This window comes from Harpia harpyja, chromosome 6 (genome assembly GCF_026419915.1).
Source record: "Harpia harpyja isolate bHarHar1 chromosome 6, bHarHar1 primary haplotype, whole genome shotgun sequence".
Classification (NCBI taxonomy): domain Eukaryota; kingdom Metazoa; phylum Chordata; class Aves; order Accipitriformes; family Accipitridae; genus Harpia; species Harpia harpyja.
The window spans coordinates 53,140,508-53,162,630 of NC_068945.1; the positions used below are offsets into that span (position 1 = coordinate 53,140,508).

The following is a 22,123-nucleotide window of genomic DNA, read 5'->3' on the forward strand; positions in this document are numbered from 1 at the left end:
ACCCATGTTTCGATGTCAAGTAAATCCCCAAGCTACCAAGTGCTAAATCATAAGTAACAGTATCACCGGTTATATTGTTCTAAAACCCAAAAAGTCAGGAATCAGTCAGAACAAGTAAAGGCAAAGTAAGCACGTAATATGAACAACACTAGAAAAGTGGTATTTGGTATAGTTCATGAATAAATAAATAAAAGAGATAATATCTGCCTTAACTAAACACATCTACAAATTATATATGTCTTTCTCCTCCACCACAGAACATGATTATAAGCTCCGGTGTTGATTTAATAACAAAGAAGGTCCCAAGACTTCAAAAGCAAGTGATCTCCAACTGTGCATCATACTGCTGCACTAGTCCTTATGCAGTATTTATGAACAAGCATGCTTTACCTGGTCTGATCTGTTTGTGTCACTAGTAGTCTGGCTGAAAGGAAACAGATCTTATTCATCAGTTTATTACTTCCTTACACAATCATTTTGCTAAAGCTTTGAGTTTTGGCTACTGCTACACACAAGCACACCATTTATTAACTATGTAATAAGCATAGTATATGCAGAAAATAAAAAACAAGTTACAACTCAGAAACTACTTTTATTACTTCGAACTAACATCAATTGCTCATTCTGAACTGTATACCCCATTGAACTCTCTCTAATCTTTCACCTTACTGGTTTTTTTTCCTCCTCCCTTAACCCAAACAGGAATCAATGCACAAACATGGGTGCTAACCTCTAAAAACAACCCATGTAAAGAGAAGGGAAAAAAAACCCCAAAAAACACAACAAACAAACAAGCAAACATAAAACAAGATGCAAATCTACTGTCAGAATCGGAAATGTGGAGCATATGATTAAATCAGTGACAAATCATCCAGGACAAAAATTCCACATACTCTTAAGCAACTCATTTAAGGCCAAAGATAGGAACTATACAAACAAATTGGAATATAGCTTATTCTAGTAAAACTTTCTATCCTGTGATGCAGCTGAGCTTTCCTACTATGTTCAGGACCAAGCAAAGACAGTTTTCACAAAGAGAATTTAAATTATGACACTATTTCAAATGAAACCTCCGCTTCTAGGCTAAATATAAACAACTATTTGTAGGACTTACTGAACTAAGGAGTCATTCTTTGATAATTGAAGAGAAAGGAGGAATAATGTTTTATTTCAGCAAGTTTCAAGAGAAATCAGTTTTCATTCCTGACACTATCCTGCAATGAACATACATTTCCTTTAATTAGGGATAGCTTTGGCTGTCATGTAATTCCGAACAATAACATACATATCCTATGGCACTGGGTTTCAAAGGGCTGCTCCTTCTAGAAGAAAATCTCAGCACTGGACAGGGAAGTAAAAATGTACACCAAGGACAAAACATCTTTGTTTTACAACATAACGCTTATTTGAAACAGATCCTCTGACTAATTCTCCATAATGTAGGATTTGGGAGTGAATACGTCCCTACAATCTTCCATGCTGAACACAAATTAAACAATTATTTATGTTCTTCTGCCAGAGCCTTATCCTCTCTGGGTGTGCTTTTTACACCTGGATTGCCTGCTGGGGCCTGCAGAATCTTTGGCAATTTTCCTTCTCCCAACATATTTGAGAAAAAACATTTAACACTAGTTTTTATGCCTTTTGCAAGTTGTTTCTTAAACTCTCTTTTAGAAATGCTTCCATGCATTTACCCTGACAGGATTTATATTCTGTTCTACTCTCCTTATTTGACACAGAACTTTACCTTTTGGATTGTATTTAATAACTTCCTATTGTATTTGATAACCTCTCCTACTCTGTTGTCATGTCATACAGGATCCTTCTCAACTTTCTCAAGGCTTTTTTTTCTGTTTTTGCTTTCATAAGTGGTACGGTAATCACTTTCAGTACAGAAAATGTTAGATAGACAGATGATTGCACATCTGCGAGTTAAGTCAATTTCATCACAAACCATTAGCCCTGGGTATGTGAAAATTCCATTTCTGCACCAACACGGACTCCTGCCCTACATCACAGTCCTCCAAAATTCCAAGATCTCAGACTACTCTAAAAATCATATAAAATTCTGGTCCTAACTTTTCACTACAGTGAGCTTAACTAGCATTTTGCCAGTGACAAACGGCACACATTACAACTGAAAGAGGCTATGCAAGAATTCATATCAGGTGTAGTAGCAAGCTTTCATGATTATCACCCCAGCTGGACACATTACTCCAGGTGGGTTCTCACCAGTGCAAAGTAGAGGGGCAGAATCACCTCCCTCAACCTGCTGGCTAGGCTTCTTTTGATGCAGCCCAGGATATCATTGGCCTTCTGGGCTGCGAGCGCACATTGCTGGCTCATGTCCAGCTTTTCATCCACCAGTACCCCCAAGTCCTTCTTGGCAGGGCTACTCTCAATCCACTCATCCCCCAGCCTGTATTGATACCATGGGTTGTGCCCCAATCCAGGTGCAGGACCTTGCACTTGGCCTTGTTGAACCTCATGAGGTTCACATGGGCTCACTTCTCAAGCTTGTCCAGGTCCCTCTGGATGGCATCCCATCCCTCAGGCATGTCAACCACACCACTCAGCTTGATGTGGTCTGCAAACTTGCTGAGGGTGCACTCGATCACACCATCTATGTCATTGGTGAAGATATTAAACAGTACTGGTCCCAATACAGACTGTTGAGGAACACCACTTGTCTCTGATCTCCATCTGGACATTGAGTCTCTGGATGTGACCATCCAACCAATTCCTCATCCACCGAACAGTCCATCCATCAAATCCATACCCCCCAATTTAGAGAAGGATGTCGCAGGGGACCATGTCAAAGGCCGTACAGAAGTCCATATAGATGACATCTGTAGCTCTGTCACAGAAGGCCACTAGGTTAGTCAGGCAAGACTTGCCCCTGATGAAGCCATGCTGTCTGTCTCGAATCACCTCCCTGTCCAACATGTGCCTTAGTATAGCTTCTAGGAGGATCTGATCTGTTCCATGATCTTCCCAGGCACAGAAGTGAGGCTGACAGGTCAGTAGTTCCCAGGGTCCTCCTTTCTACCCTTTTTAACAATGGGTGCAATGTTTCCCTTTTTCCAGTCACCAGGGACTTCACCTGACTGCCATGACTTTTCAGATATCATGGAGAGTGGCTTGGCAACTACATCAGCCAATTTCCTCGGGACTCTGGGTTGAGTACCTCAGCCTTCTCCTTGTCCGTTGTTACCAGTTTGCCAGGCGTGTTCATCAGGGGCATATGCTTTCTTTGACCTTCCTTTTCTGGCTGACATACCTGTAGAAGCCCTTCTTATTACTCTTTGCATCCCTTGCCAAGTTCAGCTCCAGCCGTGCCTTGGCCTTCCTGACCCCATCCCTGCACAACCAGGCAACATCCCTATACTCTTACCAGGATACTTGTCCCTGCTTCCACTGCCTATGCAAGTTCTAGTCTGTAAGTTGCCACAGTATCAGTTTTTTTAATCCAATTTTAATTAGCTTTTCTTTTAAACACCTGGTTCTTCCCTTTTCCTTCCATGTTTCCTACCAAACATTTAACTTTCTCACCGAGAAGTGCTAAGTACTTTCATATTCTACAGTACCTTGTAACAGAAAATCCATTTAAGGCTGAATTTTCTGCATATAACACATGATAAAAAGACCTTTTTTAAAAAAAGTTCCATAGTGGGCCAATATGTAACACACAGCATGCTTAAGGGAGCAAATAGTTAGAAATGAATTTGTTGAGAGCACAAAAGAGCTACAAAAACATATGAAATGCCTGACAGAGGTCAGATGCTTGACTTTAGAGCAAATAAATCCACAAAGATGTCATGCAAAGAAAAAACTATTTGATTAGACCTCTAAAACCAGTATCTTTCCAAGAAACAGAAGCGAGACACTTGACAAAACAGTGCTAGAAAACAGGTATGATATGCTGCTGTTATAAACAGCCTTGACATGATAAGAACCAAGACAAGACATCAGCTCACACAACATCTGATACTGAATCTTTTCTGGCATCCAAGAAAGCAGAATGCCTTGTTTTTATCTACGCATGCCTGAGTGTCTGGCCTTGAAAGCTGTCACCAGCCCCACGTGGCTCCTAACAGCCACAGAAGCTCCAAACCTGGAACCCATCTCACAGTTTCAAAGAGACTGAATAGTCCTCACCTACATCCACAGATGCTACATCTTCAACAAAGAGGAGGAAGAGAGAGAGAGAGGCTGGAAAAAGAAGCACTACTTGTCTAACTTCTGTCAGCTTTCTATATGGGAAATCTGTTATCTCTTCAACCTGTCCACCAGCAGAAGTTTTCATTTCTTTCCTTTCCTGAAAATTTTTTGTCTTTTCCCCCCATCATGTGTGACTATTCCAATAGATTCACAAAACAAAAGGATGAATGCCAACTAATGGAAAGAGATGCCAAAAATAACTTGCTAAGATGAAGCAGGTAAATTGAAAGACAGAAAGTCCAATGATGCAGCTGGAGCTGTATGCATACCAAAATACTATAGCTGTTTGCCTTGAAGTTTGAGTTCTTTACTTCATTTTAGTATAAAGTTTAGTATAACATCCAAAAGAAGGGAAATTATATTTTACACTATATATTACAGCACTTAGTATAAACCTGGTATATATTACTTGCTGTTAATACACAATGTACAAGCTTTCTCTGATCAATTTCCAACAAGCGAAAGTGTAACTAGGGCCTTTCTCTCTTCATTAACACCTAAGCACTCTACTCTTATTCCAGGTCATCTTTAGGAAGGAAGATCAGTAGAAAAGAAAAGAACCATCAAAAAACTTTGTCTATACACCATCAAAGGCAGAAAAAGCATCCAATGGTCAAAATGAAGAGTCTAAGTGCAGGTTATATTTAATTTCTGAAACATATTTACTTAATTATTGTTAATAATTAAGGCAAAGGATGAATACAAAATCCAATTTACTTGATCTTACTTCTTTGAGGGGAACATTCCTAGAGCACCTATCCAAATGCAACTATAATTGGGGAAAACAGAAGAATCTTTGCTAACTACTGATCTCTACAATGGATTTCTATAATTGTTTACACAGCAGTAGGAATGGCTAATATTTTACACCAACTAGAGGTTGAATTCTAGTTTTTCTTCCAAAGAAAAGCTCATCTGAACTTCACAGCTTTTTTTATCCCATTTTCATTCACAACAGTGTCTTGGCCAAGCTGACACCCCTTCACAATAGTTCTGAAGAAAAGACTTGTGTTAAAGTGCTGAGGGCTTTTTTTTTTTTATTGGGGGTTTTTGGTTTTGTTTTGGTGCTTGTTTGGGTTTGGGTTTTTTTAATATTCAAAGCATTTCTATACCCGTGATGTCATGGGCATGCCTTTTTCCCCATATTAGTCCTTGGCTACTAAAGTGTTCTCAATTTTGTTTCTAATAAAGCTAAACATGAAAGACTGAAATTAGGGGCAAATACAGAACGAATCTAAAGCTACCACATTTCTGCTGTGTAGTGTACAAATAGACTCCAACTACACAGTAAGTTTATTCATTTTTATTGCAGATAATGCAGCAGTATAGAAGTACAGGTGTGAAGGTCTCAAACTTGGAAACTGCTGTCTTATAAAAACCTATTTGATTATATATGTCTACCCATAGTTTGCAACACTTCAAATTCAGGCATCAGAAATCCATCCTCAACCAAGACTTTGAGTACTAAGGAAATGTACTTGTGCTTATATTTGAAACTCATCCTCTATTTAATATCTAATTAACCATTAAACTATTTGTCATTGGTTGAAATGTTACATTCTCCCTAGTCAAAGCATAATTCCAATTTATTGTCATTATACTAACTCTCTCCCCTTGTAGATTTCCCAAGGCATCATATGTCCTAGTTATGAGCTGGAGAACATGCTCCCCAGCACAGGATTTCTACAAAGGAGTTTTAATGCCACCTACAATCAGACACACATTTTCAATCAAGATAGTACTGCAAAAAAATCCTTGCTTCAAAATGATTAATGTTTTCTTAAAATTCAAGAACAACTATTTTCAAAATGAGCAGTTGTTAAACATTCTTATCACAGACATGATCACTTGTTAAAAATGCGAGCACAGAATTAAGTTTAAGCAACTGATTCAGAGCTGAAATTAGCCAGATCCAAAACCAGTATTTGTAAAACCTTGCCTATAAACTCTGTCCCAGATTGAAAGGATACTTTCTGAAGCAACACTTTGAACCCCAGTTGCTACTCTCTCTTTCAGTTGTCTCATTATTTTACATAATTCTGTGACCAATAAGTATCAAAATATTTATAAAACCCCATAGATTTTAGACCAAAAATATTTCCATTTGGTAGCACTAGCCAACTGTCACTTCTGCTTAGGACACAGCATTTATTTTTTGGAGAAACACTGTTGGGTTAGGATATCTTATTATGAAGGGATAATGTGGTATGGAAATGCTTCAAATTTATATAATTTATTTACTTTTGGAAAAAATTGTTTTATCTGCTTTACTACAATACATTCAGATATACACTTCTCTCTCTGAAGAAGAAAAAGTTGAAAGCAATTATTCTAAAAGAAATCTTAGGACAGTATCCTTTTGCTGCAGTAGATTTAAAGATTCTTCATATTCCATAAATACTTCATGGGGTATTCTACAAAGAAAACATGCCATTAATTTACCAGCTTTCTAACCCCACAAGCTATTACTAGAGCTATTGCCCATTACACCTAAAACACACGAGGGGAAACAACCAAGTCTACAGTATTTTTCTTGGAACTACAAGCTCATCATTCTATCAGTTACAAATAAATAAAAAAATAGGTCAAGAAATATTAAAGGAGTTCAAAATTTCTCTGTATGCATTATTCATTTTTGATACAGCTGTTATTTCATTGAGATTACTGTAAACAGCTACATGAAGTGATGGCCTGCATGAACAACCCCACAATCGATATGATAAACTAGATTTACATGTTTTATGTTCCTATAACATAAATTCCTTGGATAATTTAACTATACAAAGCTGGAAAATTCTTTCAAGAGCATAGATGCACAGAACTGCAGCTCCCCCAACAGCATGTTATAATACAGGCAGTACATATAGAAAATAGCTTTAATAGAGGGCTTGTTATTACTATGGCAACCAGAGCAACTGGTTTCCAAAATGCATAATAGCTCTGTTAGGCACTTCATTAAATTTTTTTTAAGCAAACACTGCCCTTAATCTTCTCAATGGAACAAAGAGTTCTTCTGAATGCATGCAGAAAACAGGAAATAAAGTCCAATCCAATGTTGTAAATACAGGGTAAGACCTTTTTCAGGACCTTTGCGAGAAAAGAGCAGGAAAGTACATCTTGTCCGCTATTTCACATAGCAAGTTGGAGAAGCAGAAGTAGATGAGGTTGGTGTTAGAAGGTATGAGAAAGCAAGTGAACAGAAAACTAGGAAAACTAAGGCAAAAGGAAGATTAATAAAACTGCTAAGAAAGAATTGCAACAATTGAAGCCAGCAATGTAAATTATGAAAATAAGTAATGGAGAACAACTATGCCAGCAGAAGATTTTAAATGGCATTATAGTTTTTCATAGTTCTCTTCCAACGTTCAATTTCTGTGCATCATCAACTCTTTTTATTTTTACATTAAAGCCATTCAAACAGTCTCTGACAAACCTTCTAAGTAGAACTAAGGTATCTCTCTATAGAGAAATAGAGAAAATAGGAAATACCACTTACAGTACCAGTTAATTAAAGGAGACAATTTTGCCACTTATTTAGAAATAACTGACAGTATTTATTTCTCCTGTTTGGGGATAAGATGGAATTTTGCAGTCTGTTGACCAATCACAAGAAAGATCTAGTTTTTAAGTGAACGGCGAAGTAATAATTATTTACTTTTGGACAGTGTCAGCTGTATTCCATCCCCCCAAACCTTTTTTTTTTTTTCAAGTAGTCATATGCATTTAGAACACGTAATCAAGGCATAAATTTACTTATTACAGTAGTAAAGCTTCATGTTATTAAGAAAAGACTCCTCCAAAACAGACTTTGGAAAAAAAAAAACAAAAAACAACAAAAAAACACAGACCACTGTTGCAATATCTACACTGAAAAATGCAATCTGACACTGGTCCTTCATAGTGAAACTATAATACAAGAAAGGCACAACTAAAATAACAAGGATTAATAGATACACGTCTAGATTACCGAGCCACAAAATTCATGCAATTATTCACAAGAGCTAGTACTAGAGAGCTTCCCCCATCAACAAAAAAAAAACCCCAAACCAGTAGGTCTACCTACAACGTCCATTTATTTACCACATAAGAAAAGCAAAGACTTCCTTTCTTTTTATAATTTCCCTCAATACCTTTGGGTTAGGAGGAAAGCTGCTGATAAACTCCATAATGTATGAAATAAAGAAGATCCTGATCAGGGAAAGAATTTCACATGGAATACACCTAACGAGCTACAGTTCTACTCTTGGATCACTTCCTCCATATGCATTCAAATTTGAGCTTGGGAAAGTCAAATAAAAAAGCAGGCAATCTTGCAAAATGAATTAATTGACTTGGTCATCCAAAATTGTTTACAGATTGCCCCTCAACCACTGAATTTGGCTCTTTCTGTTCATATTAATATAGTGCATTCCATGCCACTTTCAGGCATCTGGTATTTTAGTATTTCCTGCCTCTAAGGAGAGCTAGTGTCTGCCTATCAACTCAAAGTAAGACGACTACTAGGACAGTACTGTATTCCTCCTAAATGTTTCACAGATTTAGAAAGAGAGGTTACAAGCCTGAATTTCAGTTTGTGGTCAAGCACTAGAAGAGATGGAGAAGCTGAACTTAGCTCACAGTTCACAAAAAATGAAAAATTGCTAGTATGTACCATGAGAAATCCTTTTACTCTCATTTTAATTGTCAGCATTAACCAAGAACAAACAACTAGCTGTCAAAGAACCTTATCTATACCTAAACTGAAAATAGTATTTCCAATACAATCATTGGAGTTAAGATTCGATTAAAACAAGAAGAGCTACATTTTTTTAAAAAACATTCAAGACAGGTTTTAAAAGCTTTTCCCTAATTTCCCATCTCTATTACATCAAATTTGTGTAAAAGGCTAGCCCATAAACTCTAATCCACGTAAGGTTTTCTCAGTTAACTGCGAACATGCACTACATCTCCAGCATAGTTGTCCATTATCGCTAAGACACATGTGAGGGCATATCTAACCAATAATCAGTATCAGGAAGGCAGCAGTGAAACATGCTCCACTGTGATTACTTTCCCAGGCAATAACTGCTTTACATATATTTTTATATCTATCTTCCAGTTCTGGACTTCCTGCTAATGAAGTAACTAACTATAACTTACATTTCTATTTTTTTAGCAGTGGAAGAGATGGTGGCAAGAAAACATACAGGATGAATTACACTTCCTTGAGCCTTGGTAAACTGACTTACAGGCAGAATGTACCACTCATTACAAGACGTAAATTGCTAATCTTGATGTTCAAAAGCTTCAGGGCCCACAAAAAGTTCAAAGTTCTCAAAAGCCTTGTTGGTGCCATTCCTCATAAGTTCCTCCCCTGCTGTGTCATCTGCACAATGCTGTGGGAAGCAGGCAAGGCTGCTCCCTCAGAGAGTCTACGACTACCACAAGCAACACTGAACTTCTCACCCAAGTCTCTTTTACTATGATAATGCAATTTCACATAGTGCCTGTGTAAGTTCAGCTTTCATGATGCTATCCAGAAAGGAAGGGAGACAGCACACTGAAGAAAAATAATTTAAAAAAAAAAAACAAAAAAACAAACACACAAAAATCCTACGAGAATACTTCATCATATAGTACCTTTCTTTCTCCCAGCTCATCCAGAGTAAAACATCCCTCTGAATCATTTTGTCCACCACATGGCTCAGGCTTAAATATGATTTTTGAACACCTAATCACCAATCAATACAACGAGAGGTATATGATCTCCTAAAAACTCAGCTAAAACTTCAACTGACATGAAAAAACTTTTAATTAATGAATTTTGCAATTTGTAGTAGAATGCTGTCTAATTACTTTTTTCAATGATCAGTTAGTGGTAACTACCAAGGTAATCTTGTGTGTACACACGAATTTGGATGATAATTCTGGGATTATTTTTTTTTGTTGTTAAACAGTAACCCCTTCGCATCAGCTGAACTTATGGTCCCACTGCAATGCTCTACATCCAAACCCATTTGGAAACAGAATTAGTACAGAACTCCACTCTTGCTGAAAGGAACCTACTGCCATGAGTATAACATGGGAGTTTTAAAGACTGTGCTAAGAGCACATTTCTTTTTGAGTGGTGTTCAGATCAACGGTTTTAACCTAGAATGCTCTCTGTGAAATTCAGCACAAAAAGAAACAGTTTTACTCTCTGTGCCATGGTGCTGCAATTAATATTAACAAAAATCAAATAAGAGATCCTCAATTTATAGGCAAGTATTTCCTGAAAGAAGTCCAGAACCTTAGAACTAGGGCTCTTCTGTGGAGTCCACAATGTCCCATATCCATTCGTTGAGTCATATCTGAATACCAAAGCTCCTGACAAAAAAAAAAAAAAAAAAAAAAAAAAAAAAAAAAAGGCAAAGATTTAGGGTACAGGCTCCTTTTTGAGAACTGAGAAAAGGGGAAGACTATTGTTAATAGGATCTGCAGCTGTTCAGTCTTAGTCTTTTTTTTTTTCCCCCAGTAAAAACTTAATTCAATGATAGGTGGTGTTTAGAACATGGAACAGGAAGGAGTCTTTGCTCAAGTCAAAATTAACAAATCCTTGCTAAAAGAAAACAATGCAAATCTACATTTTCTCCTACTTGAAAGTATTGATTCCAACTACAATTATTCTGTAAGGCCTTTGATACAGTCCCCCACAACATTCTTCCCACTACATTAGAGACATACAAGTTTGATGGGTGGACTGTTAGATGGGTAAGGAATTGGCTGAATGGCCATGTCCAAAGAATTACAGTCAAGGGCTCAATTCTGAGTGCAAATCAGTAACAAGTGGTGTCCATCAAGGGTCCACACTGGGACCAATGCTATTTAATATCTTCATCAATTAAATGGACAACAGGATCGAGTGCACCCTCAGTAAATTTCAGATGACACCAAGCCAAGTGGTGCAGTTGATTCACTAGAGGGAAGGGATGGCAGCCAGAGGGACCTTGATAGGCTTGAGGAGTGCACGCAGGCAAACCTCATGAAGTTCAACATGGCCAGGTGTAAAGTCCTGCACCTGGCTTGGGGCAATCACAAGTATCAGCACAGGTCGGGGGATGAGTGGATTGACAGCAGTCCCAAATTACTAAATTAATTACTTTAACTGGTATTTTGAATACTAGGAAATAGGAGTGTAAAAGCAGAACCGTAAAAAAACCCACAAAACACTGAAAACCTGAGATCAGAGAAGGTACAGAAAACGGAGAGGAAAAATTGGAAGAAAATAAAAAGTTCATAAAAGAAAAAAGTTTAAAGACTGATCCAATACAGAGCAAACCAGTTTAAAATGTCAACACTTATGTAATGCAATGATTACTGTGTCAGTCAAATATCTTCACAAAAGAAGATAAATACATCCACAGGAGACAAACTATGCAAAATCCTCTCAAAATTGTTTCAAGAACCTATCACCACCTAGTTACAATTAAAAATAATAAATTAATACCTTTAAATTGAAATATCCCACTAAAACAGTAATCAGAATAAATGCTGATTATGACCTGAAACCACAAGTTATGAGACCAAGCCATAGAAAATAGGAAGACAAAATACTAATTCTGCAAAAAAGCAATTAATATAAGGAATCATTTACAGATATTTAGCACTGATTTCTTTCATAAGACTTTTAATTAAAAAAAAAGATGTTCCAAAACCTACTGGTAGAGTACTGACCTTTTTTTATTAGTCTTGTTTATTAGTTGAAAAGGCAAGCATGTTTTGCAGATTAGGTAACTAGAACAGAACTGGAATCAGAGAGGACGCCTTTTGGTGATAATAGTTTGAAAAGACAGATATGACTATTAGCATGTCACTTGAAGCAGCAGTAGGACATGTTCACTTTATACTGTATATGAACGAACTGGAAGAAGAATAAGCACTAATGTGATCAACTACATAATTCAAAACTGCAGGGGGCAATAAAATTCTAATTGATATGGATGGACTAGGAGCATAGAGAGAAATCACTATGCAGTTCAGTGCAGATAAATTAATGAAGCCAGGAACAAAATTAATCACATTCATTTCAATTAATACATTTTGTAAAGTTATTGAAAATTTTCCATAACATCAGTTTGGCAAACAGTTTTAAAGGACATAACAGATTGCTGTACAGACTACTATGTTTATGAACCATAAATAAAAGACAATTACTATGTTTAATCAGGTTTAATATACATCTAGAATGTATAAACAACTGTAAGCACAAATAGGAAAATCCTACTTTTCAAGCTGCTGCAACAATACGGGTGACCACTGTGATGGGAAAAAAAGACACATCTAATAAGTTTTCTTTCTAAGTTTCATTGCTAGAGAACCACCCTAGAATTCTTTTATTATAGTACACAGAGGCAACCAGTTACTGTTATGAGATAATCTGAGATTACACAATTTGTAATTCCTGTAAAATTACGGAATTAATTTTTGCTATCAGATTAATCAAAGGCTCAGCTATTCTTTATATGTTCTGTAAAGACTTCACAACATTATCTACTACTTCTGTAGCAAAGGACTGGCTAAGGAGAGAGCACCCCACTCAGCAGCTTGTAGTGCTCTCTGCAAAGGTTTTCTTTTTAGAGATTTTGTTAGAATGAGTAAGAGAAATAGGTTGAGTTTAAAAAAAGTGCAATGAAACAGAGCTTTTGAAGGTGAATATAGGATACAGCAATATGAGTAAATTTAAGATAGGAATGCTTTACCATTTCCATGAGTGCTCTTATAGGGCATTCTATTATTTTTACCAAGGTAGTATGCTAAAACTTCAATATGTTATTTTGGTCAACTTGGAATACGTTGTGACTAAGTAGAAAGAAAAGTCACCCTAACATGCAGAACAGCTTTACATCTTAAGAAATGAGCTGTTTTTTCTTTGAAAATTTTGATAACATGCTATGTTGCGTAACAGTAGCATTACAATGTTATGAAGCTTTATTAAATCAAGAGAACACAGTATACCAAGCTTACTGTTGGTTGTTGTTTGATTTAAACATACATGTTTCTGACATCCAATTACATACTCATTAGCTACATGTGTGTAAAAAAAGCAGAAAATTAGTTGAAGAGGGAGTTAAGGAAGTGCTTGAATAGGCTATTCTTTAAATTGATATTACAAAACCCATCATATATCTGCTATGCTGAGGTTACAACTTGTTTGTTGTTATAAGTCAGTCCAATTTTATCAACACAGTTTCCTTACATTGCATATGCATAGTAAACAGCTCCCTAAGACATTGTACAAGGCTACTTAAAAACACAAGTCTAACAAATTTAATAGAATTAAACTTAAATTGGAAACCAGACAGACATAACAGCACTGTCCCTCTCAAATATGTAAACAGTGGTCTGTTGATAAAAAGAGAAATTTCTTCTCAGAGACACTCCCTATGCTGCTTTGTTAAAGTCCCATCCCCTTGCCGCCTCTTAAAGCAACCAATTGTTTGCAGAAGATTCTGCAAGCACAGAGTCCATCTTCATTCAGTAACGCAAGGTCCATTACAAGGAAAGACAAGGCCTGAAATGAAGTAAATCTACATCAAATTGACTGCAAAGCAAGCATAAGCACAGGTTGATGGCACAAAACAACTAGCATAAATTGCTCTCGCTGAATAACCTGGCGTGCAGGAACAGGAGTAGGAGGCTATGCAAACACATAGGCCCTACAGTCTACTCTGCAGCTGTCTACCAAACACAGCTGTACTGCTTTCTCCAGTTCTATCCTGCTTCCTCAATTTGCACCCAGTATACCTCAATATGATCTAACTGACAGCAGTCAGACCTCAAGTCCCTCTCCAACCAAAACTGTTTCTGACAACAGGTTCCTTCCACTAGCCCACATTTCTTGCCATAACATGGTTCAGCTTGTTTAGCAGCTTTCATTCTCTAATTTTAACTTCCTGAGATTATCTCCCCATTCTTTGTGTTATATTACTGCTTGAAGGTATATTGTCAGGGCTCTTGAATACTTCTCTCCTGCAGCACATATCATACACCTAGAAGTAACATTTCTATAGGAACTGAGGGTTTTTCTCATATAGCTAACTACTCTTGACATCCAACTCACATTACACTTTCCCCATTTATATTAGAGGTAATAACAGCGTAGCAACAGTCAAAAAGTGCCAAATGGAAATAAGGCATATTATTTGCATCTGTTTATCATGCAAACAACAAAAATGCCTGCAGGACAGAGAAGTAAAGCGTGTTAGGAGGGCTTAAGGGAAGACTCAGAACAACTACAAGGGCAATTACAAATTACAAGAGTGAGTTTATTAGTTCAGCTCTACAAAATATTAAAAATGAGTTAAGGGCACCTTTGAGCCATGGAAATAAGTCTTATTTATGAATAAAGAGCCTAAGTAACCTAAAAGTATTAATTCTTTTATATTCTGAGAATTCTGGGGTGGTTTTTTTTCTTCCTTTCCTAGTTCACGTTCTTAGATTGTGCCTCACTCTAATAACTAATAGTGTGTATAAGCATCTGCTGGATAAAACTGAACACAGAAACTTTGAAAGTGACTCTGTCATGATATATTTATGTAATATTTACCAGTGGATTCATATCCGAATAGCAGTCTATACCTGGTATATTATTTTGCTCAGTGTATAATTTGATGGGGTTGATAGAAATATGTGGGTTCTACAACTTCACAGTATCCAACCTATGGACCAAACCCAAGTCCGAAATCTATTAGTGGACTTCGATGGCTAAAATAATCTTCACTTACAAATTTATATGCATAATCCATCTTTTTGAGAGTTTTCTTGTTAAAGAACACACTCTTTCACAACCTCTAGTTGACATACAAGACTAACATTGCATTTTACACTGCCTTTATAGGATAATGATTATTCAGGTGTGACTGAAAGGATTTCAAGGTCATTTGTATTAATTTGTGTTCTTAGTCTATGTTGATTTCTCACATTATGATAAGAGAGAAGCCTCGAGTTGAAAATGCGCATGACGTTGTTTCAGTTCCACAGATTAACTTATTTTCATATTGCTTTGAAAGGACTCATCGCATAATCTCTTTCACCAATATGCAAAACTATATCAAGAAAACAAAGTCAACAGAAATGCTTTACTTCCAAGCTATTACTACTTCCAAGCAAAACCAACACTATTAGATGCAGAAATGAACAGAAATATTTGCTAAAATGTCTCCAAGACAACTACTCAGTAATTCAATTCATCATGACAAACAAAACCCAACTATCTGTGGACCTAACACAATACAAAGACCCACACATACCACAACATCACACACACACACAAAGAGAATGAGCTAGCTGCAACAGAATAGCTACCTGTGCCTTCATTACTCCTTACAAATCTTAGCTTGAAGCCTGTAACCTAGTTCTACCTTAGTCCATTCACAGTATTACTCTGAAGAAAAAAAACCAAAACAAACCACCACACACAATAACAACAAAACCAAACCACCACACACAACCCACAACAGTTTGCCAGGCTACTACTGTCATTATAAATCAAGAATCCTTTTTAAACATAGAATTCATTGTAACAGGGAACTAAGCCAAACATCTCCCAAAAATGCATACATACATGCACACACCAGATTCTGATGAACTGTACATGTGGTCATATGCATATACATGTTTGCATATGTATATATGCATACACACCCTTTCCCTAATATATACATATAATGTAGTCCAAGCTCTACCATCACATATGGCCTACTACCAACAGCTTCATGATCATCAAGAGTTTGCGTGTCATCAATAAAGAGTTCATTTCTTTCACTAAGAAATATCTATAAATAATACACGATTTATTAGGAAATGCTACTGGATATATCCCAGATACAGAAGTCAAAAAGTTTGTAACAAAAAATCAAAACTGGACTTCTAATTCACACAACTTCAAATTCTGTACTCATCACAGTTTGTACAGCAAGAGAAAGGACAAGCTTCCTATAAACAGACATAGAAAAGGCATTATTTAGTGATATCTACAAGAAAGAATATTGAGAGCTTATTAGATATTTTTCACATTTTAATAATATCAAGAGCAATATATTCAAATTTCATATTCCTATGTATATTTCTGTGTAAGACTTAGAAAGTTCAATAGGGAAAAAAACAAACAGTTTTTTTAAGTAACATTGACTAAACTCTCATCACAGTCAGGGTGACTGCACTCCTGATAAGAGTGGAAATTTTCTTTCACTCCCTTCCAAAATATCTTACTCGAATCCCTAAATTGCATCTACTGGGAAAGTATTCTTATCTAATTAGACAGCAAAAGTGAAATGCATAGGTTTAAATTAAACTTTGTCTTCCCTCTGACTTTATAACTTTACGTAACAAAGATTTCTACCGTTACAGCATTCTTAAAAGTTATGAGTTTTCATGTCTGTCACAATCACATAGCTCATAACATCTGTTGGATCAAAGGGAGAAAAAGTGATATTTGATTACCACTTTCAAGCTTACATAAAATATGTAATTTGTTTTGACACCTCAGAGTTTATTCACAGTTGCATTTTCTAAGAATGTCCTATAACTCACTGAAGTGTTAAGTTTCATCTAGCTAGTCTTGTTTCTGTAGTTCTACTTCGCTAGCATATAGCACAATAAGACACAGCGCAGAAAGAAAAAAAAAGCCACAACTTGGACTACATTATATTGAAGAAGTCTCACGACAACTACAAGGCAGGAAAGCATCAATTCAAGAACTGCAAACATGCAGTTTCTACTTCCTTCCATAAGGGTTTCCTGTAGATATCTTCCAGAATGGTTTAACTAAAACTCATTTTATCAATTATTGACATAAACTCCTACTTCTAAGTAACCAGCCAAGTTCTCCAAATAGTAGTGTACTATTTCTACTCGCTCCAGATTTTCACTCGGGATACAAAGCCATTTGATTCTGTGATACCCTCTCAGCACTTGTATTTACTATTCAGCAGTTACAATCCAGGGCACAGAGGGAACAGTCAAGTTATCTGACAATATATTTGTTTTCACATTAACATGTCAGCATTCACAGATGAGACACGGAACTACTGTATCAGTCTGTGAACATGAGGAATGCTCACTGAGTAGACAAGCAGTAATACTTTCACGTCTCATCATTTTTCACATTCATATTTCTAAGCCTGAGAATCATTCTTGTACTGCATGCTGTTTCACTATCAGGCATTAACACTAAGCACAGCTAATTATACTTTGGATTTTCTCCAGAGATTAGTCCAGTAGGAAGAAATAATGTGAGAAAGAAAAGAACAAGAAGCCATCTAACACCTTAAGTATTAGTAGGGTGTATGCAAACTGCATATTACAAGCATGAATACTACAAGCATTCAATTTTATTCTTTCTTTTGCAAGATCAGCTCTAAATGTTGAAAAGATTAGATCTTAACCAAACCATCAGGCAGAACAGTACAACAAACAGGAAAATTTTATAGTTAAAGAATAATTTAGTGTAATTCATAGCTCCTATAAGAAATACTCACCAAGATCTGTATTGGGGCCAGCAAGTAGCTGCTTAAATTTGTCTAATCGGGATGCTTCTCTTTCAGTTAATGCAGGAGTAACTGAGGTATTATAGTCTGCCATTCCACTCACCAAGGGAGGTGTGGAAGTTTGTGGCAGGGACTGTGATCTCTGCATGGAAGAATTTTCACTAGCATTATCTGAAGGGAAAAAGAAGCGTAACAGTTAGCCTCAGCTAGTGCAAAGGCTACTAACAACTTGAATTTAATTTGTAAATTTAAAACAGAATTATGTTTTGGAGAAATGTAAACTCAAGTACAGCACAAGTTTGGACTTCAAATGACTTGGATTTAGGAGGAAGAGAATTCCTCTTCCAAGCAGTATTCCACAATTAAAACACATCAATTAGAGGTCATACTAACAGCAAGGCTAATTGATTTCTAAAATCTCTGTGCTACTGAAAGCTGTTTCTATCCCCCTCACCATTCTAAGAAAAAAAAAAAAAACAAAAAACTGGGAAATCATTGCAATTGGTTACTTTAAAGTTTATACATAAAACATGCATGGTTTTCTCCAGTTTTTCAAGATACTTTATACAGTAGCATTTTAATAACAATTTTTCACAATAGTAGGAATACTATTAATTGCATACATCATGGTGCAGTTAACCATTAAAATACATTCAACAATGCACGTTCCTTCCAAAATTGAGGATTTATTAAGGCTGCAAACAAAAAAGTTTAATAATTCTTCCCTCACCCATGTGTTTCTCGCACACATGCTTTACGGTTTAGTATAGCACGCAGTATCTCTCTCAGATAAATCAATATTGATTAGCAATATTTTCCTGTGGTATTAAGAAAAGGTTAGGAAGTGGTTAATCTCTTAAATGGCAAATATTATAGCTCTCCTCATTTGATTTTCAAGATCTTTTTCATACCTGATGAACTCGATGTATGACCTTCACTGACTGATTTAACAAGCCTATTATCACCATATGCAACTGAAGACAGCTCTGCAGATTCTACTTGTTTCTCCTCCTGTAGATGTTCTTCCTGAAATTTATGCTGTTCTTGTAGCTTGCTGTGATTCTGAATTACTTTGTGAGCTGTTTCCATGACCACTTCTGTATTTAAGTTTTCAGCAGCTATTGCTAAGAGTTCATCATCATCATCCCCAAGATCCCAAGCATCACTTGTGTTACTTTCAAATTCTTGGAAAGTGCTGACTTTCTTTAGTTTCACTGGAGTTGTAGGTGGCTTTGAACCTGGTTTTATCAAGCTGTTCAAAAATAAATAAAACAGTATTTAGAGAACTAGCAATGGAGTAAGCAAAACACTATGGATAGGGCCAAAAAGCCCAAAAGTCCATGCTTAACATTATATAGGTAGCAAATATTTATCTCCCTCCACTCATGTTACTGCTACATCTGCCCATGATAACATACAGCTGAATATGTCTGAGAACAAGGGCAGGTAAAAACTGACTCTTCTTGACTTTGAATAGAAGCTGAACAAATCCTTCCTTCTCTTGTCTTAAAAAAATAAAACAAAAACAAACAAACAAAACAAAAAAAGACCAACCCCAAAGTCAAATAAAAGGAATAATACTAGAATAGTTTACAAGATAGACAGGACACACTGCACTTGTCTTGCTTCATGAACTTCTGTAGAGATTTCAGGCCTTTCAATGCAATTACTGCTTAACAACACAGGAGCAGTAATCAAGTAATCAGGTCTACTCCTAAGTCATCATAAGCAATCACGTAATACAATCACTGCCATAAACAAATCAAGTCTCACCTTAAAACTCATTAAATCTATCATTCCTCCCCATTCAGGCACTCCAGCACAAGTTTGCTTCAGAACTTTGCTCTTCTCATAAGCAGGTTACTTCCTCTAGTTACTAGTCTAAGTGTACCCCTAAGTGTACTTTTGTCCCTCTGTCAACACACAGTGTAAGAGAGATGAACCAAGTATCCCTCCCTAGCTTGGCACTTGTTCTTACTTACAGTAATGCAAAGCAATCATGCCTCCCTTCAGATTTCAGCTAAATAAGGCATAAAGTTGAGACAGTTTCCCAGTCTGCTCTCAAAAGAAAAAGAAAGTTAATGCCATTAACTTCATTGTCCTTTCTGACCATCCCTGTCTTTCTGCCTGTGCCAGTTTACCTTTTTTGTGTTAAGACAAGGCAGCCAGAATTGGAAATCAGAAAAAGTTCTCGCACAGTCTTCATACAATGTTAGTAATGTTTATGTTATGCATTACAGGGAATATCTTTCCTAACAGGTGCTACAACATTGACACTTTCGCCAAACTTGTCATCATTGCTTAAAATAGCAAGGTCTTTCTCCTCTTCTCTCATCATATCAAGCGATAAGCTTCTACTTTTTGTCTCTCTGTAAAACTCCACATTTTGAACCAATTCATCCCATTCCTTTTTCTTCAGTCCTCAAGGGCACACGTTTCAATTGCCTTCAACTCTGCATCATCTGAAAATTAACTAGCACATGTTTACTTCTTGTGCCACTTCAAACCAGCCCTTGAAAAAAGCTATTAGAAGTATGACCTCCTTCCAAGCCAATACTTTTCCTTCTAACATTATCTTTTGCCCTTACCACTTTGGGCCATTCATTTCATTGGCCATATAATTTTCCCAAAATTCTCACATACACCAACATTTTAACAGCAATCCTGGTTTCAAAGGAGCTGTGAAATCTACCAATAAACCAGAAAAAACTTCGCCCTTGACAAAGCTTAAAACAAACTGCCTTAAAAAAAAAAAAGACAATAAAGCAAAATATAAAAAGCAGAAGCTGTCAGAATGCAGCATTTTGCTAAACACCTCAGCCCTAAGGAGATAAAAATCATTCACTTGCATTAGTTCTGAGTTATCAGCATGAAATTTATTTGATTACTAAAAGTGTGTAACATAATGTTGCCATTTTCATGGATATTGTGTTCTTATCTCCAATAATCATCATCTAAGGTAATAAACTTTTGAATCACTGTAAAATCTATTCTACCTACTGTCTTCTCACTCACAAGCAAAATGCCCACCCTTGCCTCAAAATGATCTACACCACAACCTGACTCTTTCCTTTTATAGACAAATAAAGCCAGTCCATCAACAGAGTTGCATGCAGGAAAGCTGCTTACACCTGAGTTGTAAGCTTCATCTGCTAAATTAAGGTTAATATTTACCACACAATTTCCAATTTATAAGACACTGCAAACAGATAAAAAAAGTTGGCAATCTATGTTACTTAAGAACTGAACAGCTCATTTGTTGCTCCCAATATGGTAAGTTATCAGGAAGTCACAACAGAGAAGTTTGAACAGAGAAGTCAAGATTATGACAAAAACTGAAAAAGGAAGACTAACAATAAACTTTATAGTCAACAGGGAAAAAAAAGAGGAGAGAAGGCAGAGGAGATCCAAATTACCTGGAATATTTAAAAATTAGGTTAACTTACGTTCCATGCAATAATGGATCGAAAGGCGGATGCTGAGCTCCATACACATGTTGAATACTAAAGGAAAAGAAAGAGAGTTATGACAAAAATAATAAAACATTTGGGGGTTTTCTGTGTATTAAGTAAATAGTCAATAATAAACAGAACTGAAACGTTCCAAGTGTTTTCCATTTCAAAGAATCCCACATACCACTAAAAATAACAAAGCTGAAATTGAAATGTATACTAAAAAGTAACTTAATAAAAATCATAGATTTGCCAAACGGGAACTCTTTTTGAGGCCTAGACTAACTTAGGCTGACTTATTTTTCTGACCAGGAATTAAAACAAGGAAAAAAAGTTAACTCCACAATAAGAATCTACACTGTTTTTAAATTCTTTCTCTCTTCTGATTTATCATTTCTTCATTTATCTCTTGCAAAAAAAATAAATAAATATTCTCAAAGAAATGTCTGTAAAGATTTAATCTTCAATATACCCTTGTCACCCAAAATCCATCCAGTCAATTCTTAACCATTACTACAGTACAAGGCTGATAAATTTAAAGACAAATGCAAAAGATGGCATGTTAGAGAATAAAAGCCATGGGAGTACTAAAACCAAATGCTTTGAAATAAATAAGCTTCCAAAGACAAATTATTCACTACGATCTCTAACATTACAAAATAGCATGTTACTGTGTGAATAATAAAAACTACAAACTAAAACTTCATTTCCTCCCAGTTTTCAGCTATAAAATTATTTCATAAGTAAAAAAACTCCATAGAAAATACATCAAGATTTACATGTGGCTTCATAATGGAAACTATTACTACAAAACTCTCTGATTGTAAGAGGAGCAAATCATACGCAACATTAACATCTGCCTAAGCCTGTACTAAAAACCACAGAAAAGGAAACAAACATGCCCTCCTGACAAATCAAAACCAATCTCCAGACCATAAATATAAA

General features: G+C 36.2%; 1 protein-coding gene across 3 annotated transcripts in view; it reads right to left on the reverse strand.

Annotated features, from left to right (window-relative positions):
• The window catches only part of TBC1D22A (TBC1 domain family member 22A), a 202,955-nt gene that overhangs the window by 178,966 nt on the left and 1,866 nt on the right, over positions 1-22,123 (reverse strand). For all 3 annotated transcript variants that reach the window (XR_008235492.1, XM_052789034.1, XM_052789033.1), the window contains exons 2-4: positions 21,173-21,229; positions 18,638-18,978; positions 17,718-17,897 (exon numbers count right to left, since the gene is read on the reverse strand). Coding sequence is in view for 2 of the 3 variants with exons in the window: in XM_052789034.1 (XP_052644994.1) it covers positions 17,718-17,897; positions 18,638-18,978; positions 21,173-21,229 (578 nt within the window). In the remaining variant the exon portion in view is untranslated. The remainder of the gene's footprint in view (positions 1-17,717; positions 17,898-18,637; positions 18,979-21,172; positions 21,230-22,123) is intronic.